Below are 27,968 nucleotides of genomic sequence, written 5' to 3'. Positions count from 1 at the left end.
GGGGGGCTTACGTATCTGATTGACGACTAGCCTTAATCGAAAGTTCTCTCTCGTGAGCGAGAGGGGTAATTAACTATAGGGGCTTGCGCCTATAGGAAACCAGAACTCAGATCATAAAGTCCTCACAAAATGAGGGCGAAATCTCTGGGTAGTGTCTTATCTACAAACCCATCTGCCTTCCAAAATTTACCTCGGAACTTATTCAGTTAAAACTCCCTCGCCGAATAAAAGGAAAAGCGAGAGGAGGCCGGGGCCGAATTTTCGGAGCCCACAGCTTATAGTAATAACTATCAATCCAAAATCAAAATAGCTCCTTATGAAGTGTTGTCTGGCAAGAGATGCAGAAATCCTCTGAGCCAGGTCGAAGTTGGAGAAAGACAGTTATTGGATCCACAATTGATCGATCAAGCCACCAAAAAAATATGATTGATCAATAATAAATTGATGGAAGCATAGGACCATCAGCAAAAACACTATAACCCTAAACATAGAAGTGTTGAGTTCAAAGTTGGAGATTTTTGTGTTTTTGAAGGTAGTACTTATGAAAGGCATCTTGTGATTTGGCCAAAGGGGAAAGCTGAGTCTGAGATAGTTTGGGCCCTTTGAAATTATTCAAAGAGTTGGAAAGGTTGCTTATCGTTTGGTTTTACTTGCATATATATATATATACACAATGTATTTCATATATCTATACTCAGTAAATGAGTGACAGATGAACATCAGAGGATTCCAATAAAAAGATATTGTGCAGAGTGATCTAACTTATCCAGAGTAGCCTGAGAAGATTTTGGAATTTGATGTTTGTGAATTAAGGAGCAGAATAATTCCATATGTAAAAGTAAAATGGAAGCATAGATCATTGAAGGAAGCTATCTAGTAGGAGTCTCAATCGTTCCTTCAAGTGCTGAGATTTGCATGCTATTTGAGAGTTGGCTGAATGGCTGGGAAGGGAATTCGGCTGGTTGAAAAGAGCTATAGCGAAATTTGGGTAAAGAAGATGAAGAAAAGAAGAAGAAATATACGGGAGAGTATGAAGAAGAAGGGGGAGAAATCAGTAAAGAAAAAGTTAAAGCATGTTTGTTGGTGCTGATGGGTAAATTTTGTAAAATTGATAATCCAGTTTAGTTTAACATTAGTTGGGTTTCAGGTCATGCATGCTAAAAGAAAATTGACTGGTAAGTCAGTTGGGTTTCGGGTCATGTATACTAAAATAAAATTGAATGGTAAGTCAGTTGGGAAGATCCAATCAATTGGTTTGTTTTGGGTTGTAGGAAATGGTGAACTTGCCTATTAATAAATTCGGGTTGGTGTAGGTGCCGTACACGCACAGGAGAATGCGAGGTGTCCGACTTGTCAGTCAGCATGTGTAGGAAGTAAGATATGAATTTGTATACAGTATATAAAGCTGATTGTATATGCATTTAAATTAGTTGTAGGGACGTTGCCTTTGTACTCCTACATATTTGTGAATAGCTTAAAATTTTGATTCATAAAGCCATTCTACGTGTAATTCTCTGTAATATGTGATTATATTATACTATGATGCCACACACAGTTCTGTTTTATTATGATATTTATTTGTCTCTCATTAGTTCTTTCGGACTTGATTATTTTACTAGAGTTGCATATTTTTATAGGCGTCATAGCTGACCAAATTATTATTCCGGTTATTCTCACAGGAAAAGGGAAGTAAGAGGTTATGCTAAAGTTCAGTTTTGATTTTGTGTTTACTTTTGTCAATATAAGGAATATTTTGTTTAAGGTTAGTAGTCTGTTAATGGTTACATGTTTTAGTTTTCCTGTAATTGCTCTATAGATGAAAAATTAAGAAATAAAATTTTGGACAGCTTCTGCTTATCATTCATATTTAAGTTATGATGTCTTTTAAAAATTTTCTTCATTTGGATCACATGAATTGTATTGAAATGTAATGTAGTATAATTTAAGAACACCGAAGAATCAGGTCTCTAATCATATGTGAGTTGTTCAAAAAAAATTTATGCCATATTTAACTATTTTCTACGTTTCAAGAAACCTATATTCTAAGAGGTTGTCTAACCCATCTTGAATGAAAGACCCTATCAGGCTCTCCGGCTTTTCCTCTTTTAGGGTAATTTCATTAAACTTCTTGAATAATTGATCAACCAAATCTTTCTCTTGTGCAATTTTGGTTTGCTGAAATTCAAGTCACTCCCATATTTTCAAGAAACAGAAATAGATAAAGGAAGACCTCTTTCGAAGAAATTGAAGTTCTCATGATAAAGAAAACTCCTATATCGCTATGCTGGAGTGTATTCCCAACCCATCCATTGGAGTAAAATTCACAGACAATTTCTTAATTCTTGTTGTAGAGTAATATGTATATTTAATTACATGACATTATGAGCTGCACTGTAGAAGCTGAATTGTGATTCGGAAATTTAACGAGAGACTTCTCATATTTTAAAATATTTGCAGGGCATGCACATGTCGCTGAAGCTCTCGGTGTGCCTCTTCATATCTTCTTCACAATGCCTTGGACGTAAGATGTGACATAATTGAGTTTTTCCCATGCTTCTTAATATCTTTCCACATTGAGTCTAAAACTTGTATTGGATTTTTTTTCTAACTGAGTCATAGCAGCTGAAAATGCCAAAAATAAGATATGATTTCATTTAACTGCCAACTGTTATAGTAGTCTTAGAGAAAACAATATTCGTTTTGGCAATAAAGTGCGTGAATGTAAGGTACTCATCCAATGAATATGGGCCAAGTCAACAACCTCTTTGCAATAAAGGTATGAACTGCGTAATTCCGTCCATCTTCCAGTTCAGGAGTTATTTGATTACGTGTCCTCCTGGGATTATTTTCTCTGTTTTGAAAATATATTAGTATTTTTTATTTGTGACTGATTTAGGGTTCATATACCAGTTTTATTAACAATAACTTGTAATTTTTTGTCTAGAAAAGAATCAAAATGGTCTCTTGACTCATTATGAAAGATAAAAATAGACTTCAACTGTATTAAAATTTAATAGATGGTTGTGAGACCTGCAATGCTTTATGGTGCAGAATGTTGGCCATTAAAAGAGAAGCATAATATTAAGTTAAGTGTTGTAGAAATGAGGATGCTCAGGTGAATGAGTGGCTTTACTCTTAGAGACATGATACGAAATGAGCATATATGTGAAAAGGTTAGAGTAGCTCCAATGGAAGATAAGATTAAAGAGAGTCACCTTAGATGGTTTGGTCACATAAAACGGCGACCTTCCGGTGATGTTGTTAGGAATGTAGATGCATTAGATTTAACTTATGTTAAGAAAGTTCGAGGTAGACCTAAAAAGACTTGGTTAGAAAATATTAGAAATGACCTTTCTTTATTAGATTTAGATGAGAATTTGATTCTTAATAGGACACAATGGTGAAAAATGATTCATGTAGTCGACCCCACATAGTAGGATAAAGACTTGTTGTTGTTGTTGTTTTTGCAAGAGGCATAATGTTAGATGTAAAGAGTGAAGCACAATTCTAATAGTTAGCAACAATAATATCACATAAGAAGTTAACACAAGGCAATCCCTACGTTAAGCATAAAATATAGTTAGGTAAAGTAACACAATTAAATTATAAAGCTTTGAGTACAAAAAAATTTTTAAACGTGGTTTGACACCAGCTGCTTACGTTTGTCTTGGTCACTTATTTTGGTAATTCCACCTTTTTCTTTTGTCACCATAGCTGTAGAAGCTTTTGCACGATATATAATTTCTTACACAATTGACGTGTAGAACCTTCCATCTTTTCCTTAAATGATGGGGTAACCCACTTTTTGGTTCCTAGCAAGGGAAACACTACGAACTCTACCTAGTTTTTGGAGAGTATAAAGGTAAGTGGATACAAGACAACAAAATTGATCCCTTTTTAGAAGATTATTAGAAACAAATAAAAAGAGTAAGGTGATTGAGAAGTGAAAACTTGGATCACAAATGGCTTAAAAGGAAACACTATTTGAACACAAACTTTTCAAAATGATGAAAAACTTGAGCTTTAATTTTCTCCCATTCCATACCATTCTAACAACCCAAAATTGATCTTATTTATAAGCAAAATGGGTGCCAATTTGAGGATGAAATCCCCCTTGGTTTGCAAAATCCATTATAAGAAGTTTGCTCTAATTGCAATTTGAATGTTGTGACGATGATGCCCAGTATAATGATGATGGGTTGGATTCTGACAGGAAAGGGAAGCAACCAAGGCTTTGCTAATTTAATGTTATCAAGTTTTTTAAAGATCCTAAGCATATCATATAATATTTTTAAACTTATCTCCAGGTTTTAAGTGTCTCAAGCCTTTTAAGTGTCCTTCATCTTCGTGTTTCACCTTAAAATTAGTGAACTTGTTGAACACTTGATAAATTAATAGATGATATTAATAAGAGTTTGCTATCATTAATAATTGATGAGCAATTTTAGTCATATGATAATAAGATTGTGCATATGGGGACAAATATTTTTCCTCCATTTGATGTTATAAATTAATGTTGTTGAAGGGTGGAAAAAAAAATCATCCCTCACTACATTCCTGTTTGAAGTCATGTAATTGAACCCAATGAACATACATCTACCAAAATCAACTATGATATGTACCACCAAAAGCAATTCTATCCTTTTGACATCATCAAAAAGAGTTACCATAAATGCAAGTAGTAGATCATATCAAAAGTAAATGACCCCGTATGCATTTATTTGCATGAAATGTGTCTAATAATAAAATATCTATAAAGCTGTGATCATAACAACTATCAAATTGATATGATACTAGAAATAGCATATGTTCAATTAATTCTTTTATAAAATTGCCAATCTTAATTAATACATAAATAAATGGTGTCAAAAATTAATTTGCATAAGAGATATTCATAATCTATTAATCATGTATATTCTAACATATATTTTGATGCAATTTTGATTTAAATTCTAGCGAGTCAAACATTCTTTAATCAAAAGATAGTATCCAATTAAAATTCATATAGCTAATGATCAATCATAACATGTCTCTAAATATCTTGATTATGATCCAATATTGTGCTTCTTTCATTAGCTTGGTAGGGAGGGCTCATAGGACAAAACTAAGTTGCTTAGCTATGTGTTCTCTATTAGTAAGTCACTTGGCCCCACAATGCTTTACCTTGTTCTCGAGTTATGAACTAAGGATGAATATATATAAAAGTAATCATAAAAAAACTATGAATCTAGTGTATAATCAAGTTTTCTATGAAATTTGAAATTTCGTAGCTTGAAACTAATTTTCAATATATTGCATGTTCATGCTAAAAAGCATGAATCAAAAGAAAGAATCAAATTTTTACTTTATATCGTTCCCTTCAAAAGTTTACTTTGGGTACACCTTGAGTTGCCTACAATCGAGAACTTATACATTGTAAACCACATTGATCATGACTTTATGGATCTGATATGCCAAGGGGGGCCACTTTGTCGGCCCAGCCCAGACTAGCCCAGCCAGATCGGCTTAGGCCGAACTAAACCTTTGGCTGGGTGAAACCAGGGGTAGCAGAGGGAGAGATTTCGGCCCCCCTTGTGGGGCCTAGGGGAGCTATAATTTATTATGTAAGGAGGATGAATCAAGAGGAGCTGTTTAGGAAGGTTTTAATTATTTAGGAAGGTTTTTTTTAATTGTAGTTATGTTGTTTAGGAAGATTTTATTGTTTAGGAAGTTTTTCTAATTGTGTTTATATTGTTTATGAATGTTTCAATTTTGTTTAATGTGTGTGAGGGCTATTTAAGGGGGAGTAGTATTGGGTTATCATGAGATATGTGTTGACTTTTATTTTCACAATCATGCCTGATTTAGCCTGGATCGAGCTTATTCAAGCCCAATTGGGCTCGATTGTGCTCGATCGACTCTATGTCAAAGCAAACATGTCCCAAATCGAGCCCTAATATGATTAAATTATGCTCAAATTCATCAAATTAAAATCAAATCGACCAAAATCGACTCAAATCAGTCCAAATCGAACCCAATCGAGCCTCGTCGAGGCTCATCAAACCAAATTCGATTCAAATTGTTGCCGATTCGAATCCAATTTTGCAAAATTGGCTCAATTGGATCCAATCGGACCCTAATCAACTCAAATCGGTTTGAGCCAAGTCCATATTTCAGCCTCAATTGATCAAATCTTGGTTCATTTGACTTTTCAAATCAAGAAAATCCATCGAACGGTCCAAATTGAATTGGTCATTGCTACATTGTCCTTTCCCATCGAATCGCGTCTAATTTCAGCGGCTATAGCAGATTGCTTTGGCAGAAAATCCAATCGAGTAGATTTACCTCGTTTCTTACGTTATGAGAGAAGAAATGGTTGGAGAGGAGGCATTCGGTGGGTCTGGCATTTTGGAAGTCTCGAACATAGTTAGAGTGAGAGGTGTGGCATTTGCATGTGGGTGAGAAATGCAGAGCGAAAACCTCCAGTGTGCTCACTTCAGTCCGTTCGAGCCAATAGAGGGGAAACCGAGTCTGCGACTTGGTCTCGGTTCGTTCGATCTGGGTCGACAGGCGGAGCAAAGTAGGGGGCGAGTCCCCTTCTTGCGTGCATGTGGCCCATAGTCGACGGGACGAGCGGGATAGGGGCGAGTCCTGTGTGCACTCAATAGAGGGGGGACCTCTTATAATATGCATGGAGGACAAGCGGTTGATTCTTCCTGTGCGTGTATTTGGAGTCGGATTGTGGGAAAGAATAGTAAGGAAGACTTCTCCACCACCTACTTTGCTGTTTATTTTGCTGTTTGAAAACTTCTGAAAGCCACTTTGACCATCGTAAGCTTGCAAGTTTTGAACAGTGCTTGGAGCAGTGTAGACATCAAACTTTACCTTCCTCGTCTCTGCATTCTCACCTTTTTCAAGGAGAGTGGAGTGTAGTTGGTGTCGTGACAACCCATGGAGGTAAAATCTCTCAAACTTAGGAAAATTGTAGGTCTCTAAGCCTTATAGATGTGGTTGATGCTCCCCGTGCCTTAGGTCCTTAGAAACCCATGCACTATGTTTTCCAAAATGCCAAAATAAACCCATGTTTGTTGTCCTCTCCGCAAAATAGTGGAAATCTGTCAATTTGCACTTGTTTTCTCTCATGTGAGAGCCCGAGGAGGATATCGACGTGCGTAGGGGTGTTGGATAGGCATCTGACACCTCCCAAATGTATGTTTTAGGATTCATTTTGCTTACCTAGCCGTCGCCTATAATTGAACAATAGGCTAGCATTGTCATTTTTCTTTAAACTAAATGCCAATGTGCATGTTTTAAAAGTGGGAGCTTGCATACTATTAGGAATGCGCATAAAAGGAATTTTTGTGATTTTTGACAAATGTTTAGAGAGGAATTCAATTAATTTGGGGAACTTGTGTCTCATCATGGACCTTGCATAGACCCTCAAAGGCCTACACCATAGGACCCGTGACAAAGTAATTAATTAAATTCATCTATGACGTTTATTATACCTCAAAATTATTTAAGCTTCTTATGATACTTCAAATTAGATGAGTGAAATAACATGGAGACCCCTAAAACTCCTAAAGTGATAAATCATCTCGTGCATACTCTTAGATTCCTCTTAGATCATGAAAAAATCGACCTCCAGGATCCATTTAGAGGCTTTCAAATGAACATTCCTTCTTTCCAATGAATCCAAAACATTCATAGAAGATTAGGGAAATCACTTTCACATGCATATTTCTTTCATGCATGACGTTTAGAGCCTCCTCAAGGCTCCAAAGGTTTCTATCATGAATTGTTAGCATCTCCTAGGAGATATCATTGATCGCTTTGTGTGTGGTGTTCTGAATTTTCTCAAAATACTCAACATGCCATCCCACAAGCTCCCAACTTGGAGCCAAATTCCAAGCTCTCCCATCTTATTTGTTGGCGCACAAAACCAACAAATAATACCCTTTCTTGTTGCTCTCAAAGCCCATATAGAGATTTCCAAATGATCTCTAAAGGGGCCTAAAAGTGCACTAGAAAATCATATGATCCAAATCCTAGTCCTCATTCCCCCAATCACTTAGCATAAATTAAATGAGCATAAATCTCTTTCTTTGAACATTAAATGCTCAAAGAAATACCTCCAATTTGTAACCTAAGTTACATTTTCTTCATCATCTCCTAGAAGCCAAAATTGTAGGAGAACATTCAAATATTGTCTCATTCTCCTCACCCAAATTAGGAGAGTGTACATATTCTCTTTGAGCACCAAAATGTTCGAAGAATGTTTGTGAATTTGAAACCCATAAGTTACATATTCTTCTATCCCTTCTATAACTCAAAATTGTAGAAAACTTTCCTATTCACTCAGCCTAAATTAAGTGAGTGTTTTTTTCTCTTTGAACACCAAATGTTTAAGGAGCATTCATGAGTTTGCAACCCTAAGTTGCACGCCTCTTCTCTCCTTTGCAACTCCAAGTTGTAGGAGAATCTCACTTTCACTTTACTCATGTTGAGTGAATTAACCATACACTTAAACCAATTCATTTGTTGAGCCAAAATCAATAAGTTATTTTATCAAGCATAGAAATCAAATTTCTATCTCCAATTCATCCTTCCAACCCAAGTTAGAAGGGTAAAATCCTCTCTTTGAGCACCAAAACATTCAAGATTGTAGGAAAATACTCAATGAACATCTTTCTTTGTAGGAAAATACTCAATGATCTTGGTTCATGAAGTTGCAACCTCTAAGTTGCATTTTCTTTTTCATTTCCTACAAACCAAGATTGTAGGAAAGTACTCAATGAACATTTTTTTTTGGACACCTTAAGGTTCAAAGAAATTCATGATGACCTGTAGCCCAAACCTACATGTCATCTTGTTTTTTGCCCAACACAAATTGGTTGGATCATTAACTATCTTTGAATACCAAAGTATTCAAAAAGACCCCTCTAATTTGTAACCTCTAAATTGCATTTTCTCCTCTCTTTTCTATGAGACAAAATTGTAGAGAAATTCCTTACTTTCCACAACTCAAAAGTTGTAGGAAACTCTCATATTCACTCAACCCATGTTGAGTGAATCTACACCAAATCATTTATTTGTTGAACCAAAATCAACAAATATATCTACCTCAAGCATAGGAATATAAATTATATATTCCCTCTTGTTCTTCCAGCCCAAGTTGGATGAATAACTCTTTTCTTTGGACACCCAAAAGTTGAATGAATATCTTTTTTCTATGTTTGCTTGACATACATTTAGCAAGCTAAACTTTCATCATTAGAACAAAAGTCAATGATTTGTCATTTTATTTGCTTAGCCTAAATTATGTAAATAAATCTCTCTTTGAATACAAAAATTCAAAGAGATTCCTTTTGCTTTGTAGCCCAAAGCTACAAATCTTCTATCATTTCTATGGACTCCAAAAGTCCTAGAAAAAATCCTCCAACTCTTAGCCTCAAAGCTACGAGTTTCATTTCTTTCTCCTTAGCTCCAAATCTAAAGAGAACTCTTCAATCTTAGCTCAAAAGCTATAAGTTTCCTCTCTCTGTCATCCCTAACACCCCAAATTTGTAGGAGATATTCCTCTCTTCTTAGCTCCAAAGTTTAAGGGGAAATCACTAACACTTAACACGTAAACTATGTGTTGGATACATTATTTCCTTTACTTTAGTTTCGAAGCTAAAGGAAGCATCCATTTCCTTAGCCTCAAAGCTATAAGTCTCATCTCATTTTCTCCAACCTCTAGGTTGTAGGAAATTTTTTTCTCCCTAGCTCCCAAAGCTAAGGAGAATTCTCCAATAATTAGCCCAAAAGCTACATGTTAGATAGATCCTTTAAGACCAAAACTCTAAGTAGCATCTCTTATCACATGATCTCTCCTAATGATAACTAAAACTCAACCTTTAGATGTCCCTTAGGAGTTTTCTATATGTTGAAGTTTATCTTACTTTATTAAATGAACTTCACAAAGTCTTCAAGTATAACTCTTAGGCATGGCTACCTTACCTTATTAGATAAACATTTCTCTTTTATTCTATTAGGTAGACATTACCTAAGTTCCTTTGATACAACGATCAATTATTCTACCATCAAAAGGTTGAATGGTTGCATCATTTTATCTTAAGACTCATAAGTAGTGGGCTTGCCTAAAAACAAGCAGTTGATATTTATGGGTTCTTCATAACCCTCCTAAATGTGAAACACGTAAAAGTCAAATAAAATATTTAAGTCACAAAAAACTTAAAGTGAAATCATCCTTGGCTTAAAATTAAACATCTTCATTTTAAAATAAAATCAAACAACACTTGTAGTGTGACATACCACAGCCAACACCCAGTTAGGTGCACGACCCTAGGCATGCTAGGATTATAATTTATCTTTTTTTGCCCATGTAGTTGATGTCATGGTGTGATAATGTTGGATTATTTGCGTTGTGAGCACTTTCCTTTAAGTGGATATGGTATAGATATATGCTTTTTCTGTAGGTGGCTGTGTCCAAGTGGGGGTAAAATAAGTCATGATTATTCCAACACTATTTGCTTGCAGGCGTCACTTAAACCCCTCAAGAGGCATGGCTAATAGGATAAAAGTAGGGGCATAGCACTACAAGTGCTAGGCAATTCTGGATGTGTTTTCATGATATATATAGATTGCTCCTAATCCATTATTTTGTAGGTTTGAGTCTTTTCTTTTTAAAACATATATTTGATAGATTTAGGATGTATATTTGAACATGTGGGATTTAGTTAAAGGAGAGGCAGTTTAAGAGGATGTACCTGCTTAAGGTGAAGCTCAAGACGTGCCTAAAAGACAAAATTTGAAGACTCCATACAAGTAAAGTCTGTAATAAATATCGTATGGGTTGTATAATGACAGGTAACTCAGATGTCAAATTTGGTTGTAATAATTTAGACTCTATAATTTATGTTCCTTTTGATTGATGATACATATATGCAAGCATGTGTTGATTTTTTACCTGATTGCGCAATAAAAAATTATGCTTTTTTCTAAGTTTCTTCTCTTTTTTTGCTTGGGAATGGCCTGGACTTTTGATGCGGTAGACTCTTAGGATAAAACTAATTTTTTTACCTGTTAAAATTTAAACAACATGAAATCAACCATAGACTTCATGTTTTTCAAATAAAAAGAAAAATTACTAGCTCTCTTCAAGGAGTTAAGTTTCTCAAAATTAAAAATGATTATGTATAGCCCAGTTAGTCCAATGTAGAAAAGTCTCCACTTAAGGATCAAATAACAAAAATATGCATTTGTGAGTTAACATTCTGCATACCCTTCATAGTTATGCATCTTAGCCTCAAAGTGATAAGGACATCCGACCATGGAGAGTTTACCAGAGACGGGGTCGTCGATCTACAGTCACGATCGCACCACTTTACTTTTGAATTATTAGTTGTATTTGATTTATTGTTGTTTATTTTCTGATTTTACCCTCACTTGAGGGAGTAGGTGCTTATGAATCTTGGTGGTACTTTTGTCTTTAGTTTTATTATTGTACTTGGGGCTATTTATAGCCTCCTCTTATTCTTGTGATGGTTAATGATGATTATTAAGAAAGTTTTTCTGCACTATGTTTTTGAGTTATGAGAGTTCTTGAGAGAGCTTGTTTGAAGTCCCTAAGTGAGGGCGACGTACCACCCACCAATCGTAGGAAGCATTCGAGTTCATGGTTTCTCTTTCTTTCCAAAACCTACCCATCCTCCTCCATAGTCGCCTGTCAAGATTCCCAAAACCCTTCCCCTAATCATCGGTTCTAACCACCCCTCCCCACCATAGCCGTCGGCCCTAAAGCCTCCCTCCCCTCCCTAACCGCTAGCCAAACCCCACAATCCCTTTCCTAGCTGCTGGCCAAACCCTAGACCCCTCTCCAATCCCTTAGACGCCGGCCACCTCCCATCCCTTTGCTTCCAAAATTCAAACTAATTATTCACTACCTTCCTTATTTGAAATATCTTAATTTAGAAAACTTTTCAAATTCAAACTTAAATATTATTTGAATTTTGAAATTCTTTCCTACGATTAAAAAAACTTATATTAGGAAGCTTTCCCCAATTATCCCTATTTGAATTTAATTAGAGTTTTGCTCTAATTCCACTTTCCTTTATGAAAATTCTATGTTTGGTAGTAAACTTAAATCCCCAAATCAAATCCCCTTTCTAATGCAAGCCGCCGGCCTCCTCTCTCATCCATTCCCTTTTTTTATTCCATCTCCTTTATTACATCCCCGATTATTCCCCTTGCCAAGTAAGAGATATTTTCTCTTTTCCATAACCGACCACATTAAGCCCTTGTCGCCTAGATTCACTCGCAACTGCTATCCAGATTTGTAGACTAGAAGATTGTTGTCCAAAATTTTCTCGGATCGTATTTGCTGTTCAGGACTTCCAAGAACAATAAGATTGCTATCCAGTAACAACTCCTGTTTGCTGTCCAGTAGCAGATCAAGTACTGTTCCGAAATTTCTATATCTTCTCCTTACTGTCCTACCATCCGGAAGTTCACCGATTGTTGTCCAGAAATTCTAGAACCTTGTAATTTGCGGCTGCTTGATGTATGGCAGATCCAGAACATTACCATGGGTATGTTTACAACGATCTAGGGCAAGTTGATATCCTGAAGTCTCCATTCTTCAACATCAACTTGGAGGTCGGCCGTACCGTTGAAAACTACGTTGAAAGGATTATCTTCTCTCTCGTCACCACTATCGACAAACAAATATCTCTCGCTCTGTGGCAGATCATTTCCAAATCCTGATAAAGGTAAATTTCTCCTCCAAGTCTTTGCTTTTTTAAGTCTTCGCTTTAATTTGTGGCATCATAAAGGTTGTGCAACCTATCTCCGTTTAGCCTACATCAAGAGTGTGAGTGAGTGGATCTAATTAGTACCTAATCTATATGTTAACATAGGGATTTCCTTTGAACTCTTCCATGTTATGCTAATTGTGATTGAAACTGATTATGCATGATTCTAACTTTTATCTTGTAAGTTGGCCTATACTTAAATTGCCTCTTTCTTGTTTTCAAGATTTGTTTAAGTTGCTTAAGTAAACTTAATTATTGTTGCTCTAATTTAAAAGGTGTTTATTGCAATATTACTTAATTACCTATGCTTTTAGTTCTACATCACAAAGATAAGCCGTAAGCCCTATCCTCTAAACAAATCAACCTTCTTACTTTTCATATGCATTGAGCCCGGATGTCATGATTTTAAAAGAAATAAGGTGGGTTTAGCTGGTAGCTATTTCCAAGCAGAGCAATAAATCTAAAGGTTGGGCTGGTTTTGCCTCATGGGAGGTGTAGTTCATAAGTCATTTGTACTCTATTAGACTTAAGTTCGAGGCACTACCCCTTAGGAACAGAAATTGAATTTTAAAATATAAAGCCTAAATATGATATTTTTGAGTACCTCTGAGTTTCCTCTTAGAATCAAGAACTCTTCATCCCTTTGACTCTCATTTCAAGAACTGTAATCAAAGTTGATATATCTCTTCCTTTAAAACTTTCAAAGACAAAAAATCTTTAAACAAGAATTTCATAGATTTTAAAATGAAAATTTAGCTAATATTTGATAATTTTTAAAAGAAATGAAACCACTAGTTTAATCAAAAGTTTTTCAAATACCAAATGCTTGAGATATAATTAACCCTAGACCCCTATGGGACATTCATATCCTAGAATAAAATAAGTTCCATTCAACCAAATATTGAATGGGAAAAAATTTCTATTAAAATTTTGTCATTGAGTCCATAGGGAACTGACATTTTTATTTTTCAGGACAATATATCATTTTCTATGATTCTTGAGTATGACAAAATTTCTCCAATAATATGTGCTGAGTTTGATCTACTTCTCGAATAGTAGATTAATTGTATTTTTCATTATTATTAAAAAAGTAATAAAAAATCGGCCCCCATATTTGTATTCCTATAATTTTCTTCTATCTAATTTATTGTTTTACTTACAAGATGCATCAGAATCCTATATGGAGTCATAACTCTGTTGAATATTTCAAGTTTCTTTTTCGTACCATATTAAGTTTGAGTCCATTGTTATTGGAATCATGTGTAGGTAGTGGTGAACTTATAATAATTTCTTTTGAAATTCATATATGGGATAGTGAAGTCATGGTGTTTATGGATCTCTTAAATGCATATAATCAACATGCCCAAATTTATTACAATAGTTGTATTGTATTTTAGGCAAGGCATGCATGTTGTAGAATTTTTGTATCATCAACGGATTGCATATTTTATAATCGAGTATGACATAAGAACATGATATATTATGCCGAAGGATAAAAATACCATTTCCTTATGGACTCAATAATAAAATTTACAATTTTAACAGAGATTCCCCCACTCGATGTTTGGTTAAATGAGGTTTATTTTATTTCTGGGGTACAGACGTCCCATAGGGGCAAGCCCCTATGGTTAATTACATCATAAGTTTTGGCTTGGAAAAAGTTTTAATTAAACTAGTGGTTTTTCTTTCTTTTTAAAGTCATTTAAATATTGGCTAAGATTTGATTTTTTGAAATCCATGAAAGCCTTGGTTAAAGGATTTGATCCTTTAGGAATTTCAGAGAGGAGTGATCAACTAGGAATTAGATTTTGGAATGAGAGCCAGAGGAGGTGAAGTAGGAGCACTTGATTTTGAGGGACACTCAGAGGTGCTCAAACTATCATATGTTGGGCTTTACATTTTAGAGATCTAATTTTGGTTTAAGTTGATATTTTAATTAGAAAGTTGGGGCTTACATTCCAACGACACATGTTGGAATAATTGCCCGAAAGGTGAGGGCTTATAGGGTGATTTAGAATCAACCCATGCCTCAGGCCCTAAAACTAAGGTGAGGACTACCGATAGGTAGTGCCTCGAACCCTAAATCTAACGAGTGAAAAAGGGACTTACAAATTATACCTCACATTAGGCATAATCTGCCTGAGCTCTGGATTTACTGTCCCGCCTGGAAGGGACTACGAGCTAGACTCACCTAGTCGCTTTTAAAACAATGTGTCTTGATCTCAATGCACATGTAGAGTGGATGGTTGTTTTTATTTAGAATGTTGGACTTATAACTTGGATTTGAGGCCAAGATGCCTAATTATGTGGGTACGCATATGCTGACTCAAGGAAAATAGATTTTTGTTATCTAATCCTTAAATGAGGGCTTTCTATATGCAACACATTTGGGCTATGCATGATTGTTTTAATTTTTAAAAAACTTAGCTCCTTGAAGGGAGCATGCAAGACTTTCTTATTTGTTAGAAAATCGTGAAGCCTAAATCAATTTTTAGATTGATTACATTTTAATAGATATAAATCTTATTTTGTGATTTTGTCCTAAGAGCCTACCGTATCAAAAGTCCAAGCCACACCCAATCAAAAGCAAAGGAAGAAACCTAGGAAAAAGATGCATTTCTATTGCACAATCAGGTAAACAATTAAATATACTTTTATTTATAAATAAAGTGCATGGAATATAAATTGAGTCTGAGCTATTACAGATAGATTTGACAGCTGAGTTGCCTGTCATTATACAACCCAGTCAAAATTACAGACTCTACTTGTGGGGGATTCTTCAGGCTCTTGACTTCTGAATGAAAATTGGGTTTCACCTTTGACAGGTATATCCTTCTAGTCCACTTCATTCTTTTCCTCCAAACCTTCACAAGTTTAATACAATTACAATTCTATCAAATACATGTTTGAAAAGAAAAGAGACTGAAACCTGTAGTGTATTAGAAACATTTTATATAATAAAGCATCACATTAAGAATTTTGTTTAGCACTTAGAGTGTCAAACACATGCTTTTACCCTATTGGCCACATCATTAGGGGGTTTTAAGCAGCACCTGTCATTCAAGCAGTTTATTATTTATAAGCGCCCCCCTTTTAAATATGGCCATATGCAAGAAGAACATGTATATTTCTACACTATCCACTTAAGAGTAAGTAACCACAACGCAGACAATCCAATAGGCAATCACTCCACAATATCAAACACATGCACAGAAAAGAAAAATCCTAATCCTAGCATGCCTAAGGGGCTGTGCACCTAAGTGTGTAAGGCTTATATAGCATGTCACACTAAGGGTGTTTGATTTTATTTTTGAATTAAGATATTTAATCTTTATCCAAGGGTGATTTCACTTTAAATTATTTGTGACTTAAAGATTTTATTTGATTTTTAAGTGTTTCATATTTAGGAGGGTTATGAAGAACCGATAAAGTAACCACTACTTGCTTTTGGGCAAGCCTGTTACTTATGAATCCTAAGACAATGATGTAGGCATCCCGTCTTTTGAGGGAGATGATTGATCATTGCATCAAAAGGAACCTAAGTAATTTTTAGGTGTTTTTGGAATTCTCTTAGTGTTTGGATAAGAGAAGTGTTTATCTAATAGGGTAAGATAGACTTGCCTAAGGGGTTTCACTTAGGACTTCGTGAAATTCATCAAATAGGGTCGGATGAACTTCAACAGAAAGGACAACTCCTAGGGACATCTATGGGTTTAGCATTTTAAATGTCATAGGAAAGATCACTCAATTTGGGTTGAATGAAAGAGATTACCTAGATTTTGGGTCTAAGAAAGATATCCAACATGTAATTTTTGGGCTACATGTTGAGGGATTTTCCTTAGCTTTTGGAGCTAAGAGGCGAAAGCAAAAATTCAACATTTAGCTTTTGGGCTAGATGTTGGAAAACTCCCTCTAGTTTTTGGAGCTAGAGAGAGGGGAAATCTCCTACAACTTTAGAGTTGGAGGAGAGTGTAAACTTATAGCTTTTGGGCTAGGATAAGATATATTCTAAGGCCTTTGGAACCTATAGAAGTGAGGGGAGATTAGTAGCTTTGAGGCTACAAACCAAAAGAATGTTTCCTTGAATTTTTGTATTCAATGAGTTGGGTTTCATTTGCCTAATTTGGATTAGGCAAACAAAGGAGAATTGTATATAGATTTGAGCCACACATCAATGATTCTTGGGACTTTTGGGTGTCCGAAAAGAAGAACTCATTCACCCAGTTTGGGTTAGGAGAATGAAAGAAAGCTAGGAGTTTGACTCATTTGCTTGATATGAGATTATTTGTTGAATTTGGTTAAACAAATAAATGATTTAGACTAAACTATTTGATGATTTTGATTCAACAAATAGGCGATTTGTCATAGGTTTGGAACAAAATTCATTCACTCAACATGAGTTGAGTGAATGAGACTTTCTTACAACTTTTGAGTTGTAGAAAAGAAAAAAGAAGATGCAACTTTGGGTTGCAATCTTCACAAAACTCTTTGAATATTTGGAGTTCAAAGAGGAGAATTCATTCTCCCAACTTGGGTTTGAGAGCATGAAGATGGATTTGTAAGCTCTCCTACAATCTTAGCTTGTAGGAAAGAGAGAGAGAAATGCAATTTAGAGGTTGCAAATCAATAAAAGTTCTTTGAACATTTGTTGTCCAAAGAGGGGAATTCATTCCTCCAATTTGGATTGGAGGGATGGAGGAGAAGGGATGCAACTTGGAAGCTACAACCCCATGAATATTCTTTGAACATTTGATGTTCAAAGAGGCACGCACATTCTCATAATTTGGAGTCCTTAGAGAATGAGATAGTTTCCTACAACTTTTGAGTTGTAGGAAAGGAGAAATGAAATGCAACTTATGAATTGTAAGTTGGAGATTATGGAGGACCACTTACTTGATTTAGGCTAAGTAAATGTTGAAGTTTCTTTGAACATTTGATACTCAAAGGAAGATTAGCATTTGCTCACCTTTGGGCTAAGCAAATGTGGAAGACTAGGATTTGAATCCCATGTCAAGAGGATTACTCATTAGTTTGTGTTTCAATGAATAAATGATTTGATAAACTTCCTACAATTTTGGAGTTAAAGGAAGAATATGTAACTTGAGAGTTACAAAATTTCATGGATGTTCTTTGAATATTTGATATTCAAAGAGGGATGATCATTCACTTAATTTGGGTTAAGAATATAGACTAGGATTTAGGTCCTAAGTCCAAGCGAGATGTTCAATTTTTAAACTTAGGTTTAAACAAATTGAAAGGAGGAACTTAGAGTTTGGTTCTAAGTTTAATAACCCTATGTAATAGTAAGTAGAAGTTTAGGAGAAGCTTCAAACCATGGTTTAAAATTGCGCAATATGAGGCTCGCCTTGAGGCCCGCCTTTGCGCAATTCCAGTAAAAAATGCCTCGATGCTTACGCCTCAAGTTTTTTTTTTATGAGGCTTGCGCCTCAACTTGGTTGAGGCCCGAATTGAGGCCCGCCTCGCCTCACTGGCATGAGGCTTACGCCTCACACTATATATATTAAAACTTACATAAATCTTGAAGTAAATGCCCGACATTGGACTCTATAGGAGAGGATGAAGGGGAGAGAGAAGTTCATCATAATGATGATACAAATGAAGAACCCCTTAGTGATGACAGTGCTGATGAGTTATGAGTTCTTATGTGATTGTTTTTTATGTTTTATATTATTCACTCATTAGTATATAAAAAATTTATCATTTTATGTTTACACAATCTTTTGATTTTGAGGCTTACGCCTCAAATCGCCTTGAGGTTTACGCCTCGCCTGACGAATGAAAAACGCCTCAATACCCGTATACGCAATTTTAAACATTGCTTCAAACTATTATACATGAAGGGAGAAGTGACATTTGTTTGTTGACTTTGCATTTCAACAAACAAAGAAGGGGAAATAACCTAGGATTTTGACTCATGCAATGATATGTTTAAAGGCTTGAAGAGCCTTAGAATATCTTGCACGAGAAGAGATTTGTTGGTTCCTTGTGTTCCAACAAATGGGATAGGAGAACTTGGGATTTGGTTCCAAGTTTCAAATAACTCGTACACTCCAACACTTGAAGCTTTGAGAGTGCTCCAAACATTATGCATGAAAGAGGTTCCCCATTCCTCCATGAATGTTTTGGATTTATGGAAAGGCGAGATACGCATTTGAAAGGAATTTCCCTTTGTCCTTTAGAGTGTTTTGGAGTCAATTAGGAAAGGGATGATGATTGTTTGTTGACTTTGTCTCAACAAACAAAAGGTTGGAGACTTACGATTTATTTCTAAGTTCAAAGGGCTCATATAACATGGCACTTAGAACCTTGAGGAGGCTCCACTTTCAATGTAATGAGGAGGAATCGTATGGGAAAGAGAGTTTCCTATAATTTGAATGAATGTTTTGGATTCATTTAGAGGGGATGAACTCACTCCTACGATTTCTAGGAGGTTTGGAAGACAACCTTTGGTGTTATCTAACAAAACCTAAAGGCATGCAAGTGAATCACCACTTAAATGCTCATGGATAGGTCCTAAGGATCACTTTTCTATGATCTAAGGAGAACCTATGAATGAGTGCATTTGATTTGAAAATTTATTTGTTTTGGCTCTCCAAATTCTGAGAGATTTCAAAGATGATTTCAATTAATCATTTCGTTATGGGATTTAAAACATAAACAAAAAATGTTCATGAAAGATCCCACCATTTCATGAAATAATTGAAACGCACATTTGAACATCCAATAAATTTGGAGAAAACCTTAAGTAGCATAGTAATACAAACCTTCTACATGCATGCATTAATTTTGTCATAACGTGCAAATCTAGAGGACAAACAACTATGCCACATTAGAGAAGAATTCTGCACCTCGACATTTGATTTTGAATCAAATGTAATCACCTATCATATGGTTTAGTTTTAGGTGAAGGCTTGGAGAACAACATGATGCCTATTTCATGCATTTGGAGGGCGTTGGATACCAATCCAACGACCCTACGCATATCGGCATGTCCTTTTGACTCTCACATGAGAGCAACTTGGCAAAAATCACTGGATTTCCCCAAGTTCACAAAGAGGACAGCAAGCATGGGATTTCGGGGAAGCATAAATTTAAGTTTCTAAGGGACCTATGGCTTGGGGATATCAACCACACATCAATTGGCCTTGGGGGACCCTAGGTTTCACTAAGTTTTAGTGCTTTACCTCACCCGGGTTGTCCTAGCGCTCCAAATTGCTGTCCAAGCTCCTTTTGAAGGCTCCAAGCCGCTGTCCAAGATTTTCCCAAGGAGGAAGACCGCTGTCCAAGCCTTTCCGGATGTTGCCACCGCTATCCAAGCTGTTATGGAGGAGGAATTTGCTGTCCAAACTGCCTCGGACAGCAATTTTCGCTGTTTGGATCCCGGAGGTGGTTGCTTGCTGTCCAAACTCTCCAAACAGTAGTTTTCACTCTTTGGATACTCCTGGTGGAGAGGAGGCCAAAAGACAGCCAAAAATTGTGGAATGGTACTTGCGGAGAGGAGGCAAGAAATCCAAGACGAAGATAGGAGAAGCTCGCAAGTCTTCCCAAGAAGTAGAAGAAGAAGAAGTGGAACAAGCTCTTAAGCTTTTCCAAAAACCCTCAGGTTTTATCTCAAAAAATCATAATTTTCACCATCCTTTTAACATCTCGAAACACCTCCTATTTATAGAAGAAAAGGGCAGCCAAACAACCACCTAAAACACATTTAATATCTTAATTAAAAGAAGGAACTAGAAGGCCAAAAGACAGCCAAAAATTGCAGTAGAAAATTGCATAGAAAACAAAGAGGCAGCCACCGAAATCCCCACAAAACTGCAGCAGAAAATTGCGCAAAAAACAAAGAGTCAGCCACCGAAATCCCCACAATTGCAGCAGAAAACTGCAAAAAAAAAACAGAGAGGCAGCCACCGAAATCCCCACCCAACAGCCACCAAACAGCAGCCCTCATTTGGTACAGGAAACAAAGAAGAGAAGCCATGGGAACCAAGCAGGCAACCACGGGAACCAAGCAGGCAACCACGGGAACCAAGCAGCCAGCCACGGGAACCATGCAGCCAGCCACGGGAACCAAAGGGCCAAGGCACGGGAACCAGCCAGGGAACCACGGGAACCAAGCAGGAAACCACGGGAACCTAGCAGCCAGCCACGGGAACCAAGAAGACAAAGGGGAGGGGGAAGGGGAAGAACCAAATCGTAATAATAATGAGCTACCTTTTTACTTTAATAAATAAACTAAAAACCAGCTCATAATGAGCTAAATTTCAGCTCAAAATATTAATGAGCTAGCAAACCCAATAGCAGTCAAAACCAAAATTTAGGATTTGATTTGCCCCTCCCTTTGCATGCATCAATTTGCATCTCATTGGATATCATTAATAGGACAAATGAGGATGGTTCTTTCGTTAGAGAAATGTATTTATTTTTAAAATGTTGTGCTCATTTGCCAAGTCATCAATTGAGCTTTCATATGCCAAGCTATGTAGGGTCTTCGTTTGTTCTCCACTTGATATGATTTTTCCTGGACTTTATTTCTTTTCATTTTCTAGATCGCCACCAGTAAAGATGAGCATTCAAAATATCTCTGTTTATTTTTAAGTTAAAAGAAACTAAATGATATGCTTGTGTAAGTGCTTAAAAAAAAATGTAATAAACATTGCATTTAGTTTTGTTGAATGAATTTCTTCATGTGTCCAGAATCAAAAGACTCATTAAGTATAAGTATTATTTGCAAAAACAATGAATGGGGAATGTATTTATTCCCCGTCATATGCCATATTATAAATTCTATAGAAGGTTAAAATATATTCGTTTAATTTAAAAAAAAATAAAATACGTATTTTAAGCACGATGATCTAGTAGGATGTTACCCTTGGACAAGGAATAATTGAAAATGGTGCTTGACATTAGGATATGCTCTAGGATGTGGAGCTTAATATAAAGAGCCCTTGCTTTAACATCTTTTAATAGAATTTGATTCAATCTACCAATGCACTTGCAAAAGATATAAGATGGTGAACAAATAATATAGAACTAGATATGTGATTAATGAAACTTGAAGCACAAGTATTACAATTTACTCAACAACAATAGCACATAAGCTTTTCACACATGTCAATCACTGCATAGTCATAAAAGAAAAGTGCAACAACAACAACAACAACATAAAACCTTTATCCCTCTACATGGGGTCGGCTAGATGAATCTTTTTTCTCCATTGTGTCTTATTAAGATTCAAATTCTCATTTAAATCTAATAAAGAAAGATCATTTCTAATATTTTCTAACCAAGTCTTTTAAGGTCTACCTTTACCTTTCTTAACATAAGCTAAATCTAATACATCTTAAGTATGCAAATCAATTTTATTGTTGTTGGGCACCAATCTTCTACATTCATGTTCAAGCGCTCATGCTCAAGCCTTTTCACTCTTGGTTACTCATGCCTACAAGCTCTGCTCAGCTTGATATCCTCAACCACTCAGTCTCCTACTCTCTTTCTCTCTCTTGCCTTGCTTCTGTTGGGTTTGCTGCTTGCCTTTGTCTCCTCTTGAGCTCTCTCACTTTCTTACTAGTCACGCGCCCACTTGCTCTCTAATTCCTCCCTCGCTATAACTTGCCCTTTTTTATTTTTTTGAAGCTGACTTAATATACCAACAATAATAGTCACCTCCTTTAGCATCCTCACGTTTCTTCTTTGTTAAGTTATTTTAGCAAGCCCAATCAAACTATACACAAACAAATATATATATATATATATATATATATATTATAATTGACATACTTTATCATAAATATTATTTGTACAATATTGATTAGCATTTTGTTGTAGTCCAAAAAAAAGACTGACTTGAAATCTTCTAGCCACATTATTTACCTTTTCTCAAAATCAAAATTTGTTACAAAATTTAATGAGTTGCTCACCAAATAATCTTGAAGGCAGAGAATCAAAGATGGTAAGATTAATTTGGGATTATGACCCATATGGACTTGTGTAGATTTTATCTAATTTATATTGTCACATCTTGGTGATATATTTTAGGGGTCGTTTGGTTGGTTGAAAATGAATTCAAAGTAAAATGGAAAGCACTGTAAATGGAATGTAATATACTTTACATGTTTGGAGTTGTTTGAATGAGTGTAAATAAATGCGGGCTATTATCATTTTTTTTGGTTTGTGTAAACCCCAAATATGATGGCGGTCGGTGGTTGATAGAAAGCAGCGGGTGACAGTGATGAGGGGTTGCTAGTTTCCTTCGAAGATGGCCGATGACTATCAACGTTGGTTGGTGAAGGATGGTGGTGGTCGACAGTGATCGACGACAGTGGCAGCGGCAATGAAAAAGAATTTACGGTGTATTTGGAAATCGCCCAATCTAATGATTTTCAAATACACTAAAATTTCATTAGATGGTGTATTCTAAATACACCAAAATTTAATTATGCATTTTTTTATTTCAAACCAAATTCTGATATTTTCAAAACCTCTACATTTGACATACTTAATAACCCTTTTACTTCAAATCAAACAAGCCCTAGAGAATCTTATGGTTGACTAGTGTCCTACTCAAAGTGTCCAATATGCTTATAGATGTGACAATGCAAATTGAAGACCTATCACTTCATGGATATAATAGTTTTGGCATTAGATTTTCTGAATTTGCATTTCATATAGATTTCATTTACTGAATGGAGCAATTGTTTAAAATGATATGGAAGCTTTTGATTAGGTTTTGCAATCTAATCTAGCGAAGATGATAAGAATGACATATTACAGACCAAATGTTGTGTGACGTTGCCCGAATGCCGCTTGTTCGCAAAATAGACTTTGTCGTTGTGTCTTCAACATCGAAAATACCTAGAAATGACAATAATATTGTCAGGGTGATTGCACAGTGCAAAAAAGTGGAAGTATAAAACTGACGTGGGTTTCAAGATGGCGACATACAAAATGAGATGCACTAATCACTAGAATTAACTTGATTTGTCTAATGTTTTTGTTGATTGATGAAGTTCATTTTATTGCATTTTTGCAATTGCATTTTTGTTGATTGATGAAGTTTATTTTATTGTATTTTTGCAATTGCATTTTTGTTGATTGATGAAGTTTATTTTATTGCATTTTTGCAATTGCATTTTTGTTGATTGATGAAGTTTATTTTATTTAACTTGCTGACGGTCTTCTGTTATAGATTTGTTTTTTAAAGTATTGATGCACTTTCTTACTTCTTAAAATGAAGGCCAACAAGTGAGTTCCCTCATCCTTTGGCGCGTGTTCCTCAGAGTGCTGCGTATAGGGTATATATCTGCCTCATGCGGCTTCTGTTTCTTTACCTTTAAATCACTTAAGTTGTCTAATGTTTTTCTTACATTTTTTAGCTTTCTTATCTTGTCGTGGACCTAATTGTTTGGTGGGGGATCAGGGGGTATATTAATGACTTCAGAAAAAGAAAACTGAAGTTGCCCTCAATTGCTTACTTCAGCACGTATCATGGATCAATATCACATTTGCCAACAGGTTACTTATGGAGTCCCCACCTCGTCCCTAAGCCAAACGGTGAGCATGAAGTCTTCCATTTTTGCTGTATCTACTCTTTTCTTTCTGTCCTATAATTTTCTGAAGATCATCTCTTTCTTTATTTCAAAATAAACGTATTGCTTTTTTATCTGCTTACTAAAGCACAAGATTTCCAGATTGGGGCCCCTTAGTAGATGTTGTTGGCTTCTGTTTCTTAAACCTTGGAGCAAGGTACCAACCATCAAAAGAGTTTGAGCAATGGCTTCTGCGAGGATCAAAACCTTTATATATCGGATTTGGTAGCATGGTAAGGTTCCTGTAAAAAGCTCAATGTTGATCTAATTGATGTCACCTTTTGTTGCTGAAATGAATAGCTCGTTTTCCTAAAATTTTCATTCCTTATTCATTATTGTAGAAATTTCCGCCATTTATGTCAAGTCTAGTTTTGGTATAGGAAGCTTTTCATTTCAACATATTATTAACAAGAACTTTTAGATGATGCTTCTTTATTTTTGTTGCCTTTCTTGCTTGATATTGAGTTTTACGTGTTTTACATTACAATTATTGTTATCTATTGTTGACCTCTATGCATATTCCACAATCAATCGAGTACATTGAGGAAGGCGGCTAACAGGAATGTCTTTTAGCACGAGCATTGAGATGCTTTGATCTCTATTAAAATAGGTCAAATTTTATCCAATAGTGAAATTGACCGCATTAATATATTCAGAATATCGAGTCTACCAAAGAGGAGCCGCTTGTATGCAACTTGATCAAGCAACAATTTAAAAACTAATTGTTGGTAGATGCCACGATACACAAAAATCTACCCGAATGACTTCCGATCATCAAACAGATTGTGCCGAGGAGATCATGACATCAAATTTATCTAAGGGGGGATTCCTCGCAATCTAATCTAGTGAAGACGTTAAAAATGACAAATTACAGACCAAATGTTGTGTGATGTTGCCCGAATGCCGCTTGTTTGCAAAACAGACTTTGTCGTTGTGTCTTCAACATCGAAATACCAGAAATGACAATAATATTGTCAGGGTGATTGCACAGTGTAAAAAAGCGGAAGTATAAAATTGACATGGGTTTCAAGACGGCGACATACAAAATGAGATGCACTAATCACTAGAATTAACTTGAGAGGACTATTCATTTCTCTGTAATTTTCTCTAAATCATTTTACTATAAAAAATCAATTGATATATATATATATATATATATATATATATATATATATATTATAAAAAAATCAAATAAAAGAAATTTTGTATCCTATCATGTGCTATTAAATCTGTTGCCTCAAATCCCTACCAGTACCTCTTAAAAGAATTGACTGACAAATCTAATCTAATATTCAACCTTTCGTTCTCTCCGATTCACTTCTCTCGTTATCTGTTCAAAGCTCCCACACTCTCTGTTCAGAGCTCCCACTCATGAAAGCCTCTGCCTCCACCAATCTCCCATCTCAGCAGCCCTCCAATCAACCTCCTCTTCCTCTGTAAACCGCAACTCCCTTCTCCATAGCAGCATCAATCCTCAACACCAACCTTCCTACCCTCCAAGACCCAAGAGCCCCATACAAAAAACCAACAGGATTACTCCACTCCGATCCCACAGCGGCCTTCCATCTTTCCACGACATAGCCTACTCTTTCCCCTCTCCATCCACTTAAGCAAACCACTACCTGTTACTTCTCCATACGTCCACACCTCGCACTTCTCAACCCTCACACCCGCCCAGCTCCTCACCTGCACTTCACTTATCGTAGCCATCACTGGAGCTCGTGACTCTCGTCTAAATCCCCAACCAAATTCCACACCAATAACAGACAGGGCCAATCTTCTTCATGTAAAGACCTACACCAATAGCCATCCTCCTCACAACCTCCAAACCACAAACTCCAATCACGTACAGTTAATCGGGCTCCGCTCCACTTACCACACTTCCTCCTAACCCCACAGTATCCTTCACACCCTGTAACTATCCAAATTCCTCCTTTTCCTTCTACTATCCAGCCACCAACGCCACTACATAGCAGCCAACAACTAACATAAGCTCTCCCATCCTTGTACTTGATTCCATACAGCAGCTCCTCTCCATTCTAAGCTGCTGTCAGCAGCCTCTCAAGCCGCACCAACACCAACACTTTCCTTCCTCCATATTCAGCTGAACTCCACCTAAGAGTAGCACCTTTCCTCCACACCAAATAGCCAACTCCCAAACGACCCCTATTTTCCCAAAAGAAGTATTCGTCTTCTTCTCTCTCTCTCTCTCTCTCTCTCTCTCTCTCTCTCTCTCTCTCTCTCTATTATTACTATTTATTTTTATTAGCAACAAAAAGCAAATAAAAAAAAGTGTTATTAAAAAAAAAGTGAGATATAAGCTTGTGTATTGATCCCTCATAATCATTGCCTGCCACATCCTAATGTATAATGCTCACTATAAACTTGAAATGCCGTTGTCAACGCCTGCGGTGCAATGAGTAGGCCTCCTATGCATACTTTTCTTAGCACGGTGGGAGAAAGCTTGATGCGATGTCTGTGACGAATCAGGTAAGCTTTGCGTGCGTTGCAAGGACTGCCGCCATTCCTGCGAATGGCGAGAATGTCGAGAGGTCTGCCAAGAGACTCAATGCTGATGAAGCTCCCACCCATCATGTGCATCTGTCGGCACAACGACCTGTTGCTGAAAATCCTCGTAAGAGGGTTTCTGTATTCGAGAGGCTATCACAGCCTGAGGCCCGGACCACCAGGAGGATTGTGAATGGTGGAAGAGTCTCTATGGTGATTACAAACACCACACCCCTGTCAACCGGGTTATCTGCACTCGGGAAGAATGATGTTGAGGCCTCCTCATATGGAGGAAGGCTTACAAGAAGACAGAGGAGAAAGAAGAGTGCTGAACTTCGAGCTCAGCTACAATTCCCAACTCATCCATCCAACCTGCCGGCCCAAGAGCCTGAAGCTACCATTTCAACCTGGAATGGGTTTGCAAATATGAAGTGGGTAAAGAGAAACAGCTTTACTATGGAGCTAAAGCAATCTTTTTGGGATCAACGACCTGAAGCCCCAATCCCTCCAAGGAAGAAAGAGCCTATGACTCTTTCAGCTCGGGTATACAGAGTCCTGAAAACAGTGAAGGAGAAAGGGCTGAAGAAAAAGAAGTACCAGCGGCCCTTGATAATTTAAGCTATAAGAACTCCACCAATAGAATGATTGTCTGTTGTGGTGGAGAGAAAAGAAAGAAGATATGTCCCACGCGGTGAGCATCGGGGCGTGACACCTAAACCTCGAGTTCAGGGATCCGCTGCTGAAAGGTCTCGTCAGAAAGAAAAAGAAATATGGAGGCCAAAGCCTCGCAAAGAAGATAGAAGAGAAAGTAGAACTGATATGAGCGTGACATCCGGTATGGCTTCCCGGAGATCCGCCACCATCTTTAAAGAACGTCAGAAATGGGTCCCAAAAAGGATCCATAATGACACCCCTCCCGACGTTCGACACCTTGAACAATCCTCCAGGGGATCCCGTCACTCGCTATCTCCTCCGAAGGAAGAGACTAACTTCGATCGCAGTCCACTAGTCGAAGAAATCTCCTTTCCTAACCAAGAATCGGAGATCCAGTGGTGTCGCC

General features: G+C 36.6%; 1 protein-coding gene across 6 annotated transcripts in view; it reads left to right on the top strand.

Moving 5' to 3' along the window:
- LOC110103918 (sterol 3-beta-glucosyltransferase UGT80B1) overlaps positions 1-27,968 on the top strand; it is a 103,507-nt gene that overhangs the window by 37,207 nt on the left and 38,332 nt on the right. For all 6 annotated transcript variants that reach the window (XR_003701134.1, XM_028695849.1, XM_020832799.2 and 3 more), the window contains 4 exons: positions 2,458-2,521; positions 24,049-24,106; positions 24,188-24,365; positions 24,503-24,633. Coding sequence is in view for 5 of the 6 variants with exons in the window: in XM_028695849.1 (XP_028551682.1) it covers positions 2,458-2,521; positions 24,049-24,106; positions 24,188-24,365; positions 24,503-24,633 (431 nt within the window). In the remaining variant the exon portion in view is untranslated. The remainder of the gene's footprint in view (positions 1-2,457; positions 2,522-24,048; positions 24,107-24,187; positions 24,366-24,502; positions 24,634-27,968) is intronic.

Source organism: Dendrobium catenatum, unplaced genomic scaffold (genome assembly GCF_001605985.2).
Source record: "Dendrobium catenatum unplaced genomic scaffold, ASM160598v2 fragScaff_scaffold_697, whole genome shotgun sequence".
Taxonomy (NCBI): Eukaryota; Viridiplantae; Streptophyta; class Magnoliopsida; order Asparagales; family Orchidaceae; genus Dendrobium; species Dendrobium catenatum.
Note: the sequence above shows the minus strand (reverse complement) of the source record. Positions and strands in the feature narration are given on the sequence as shown.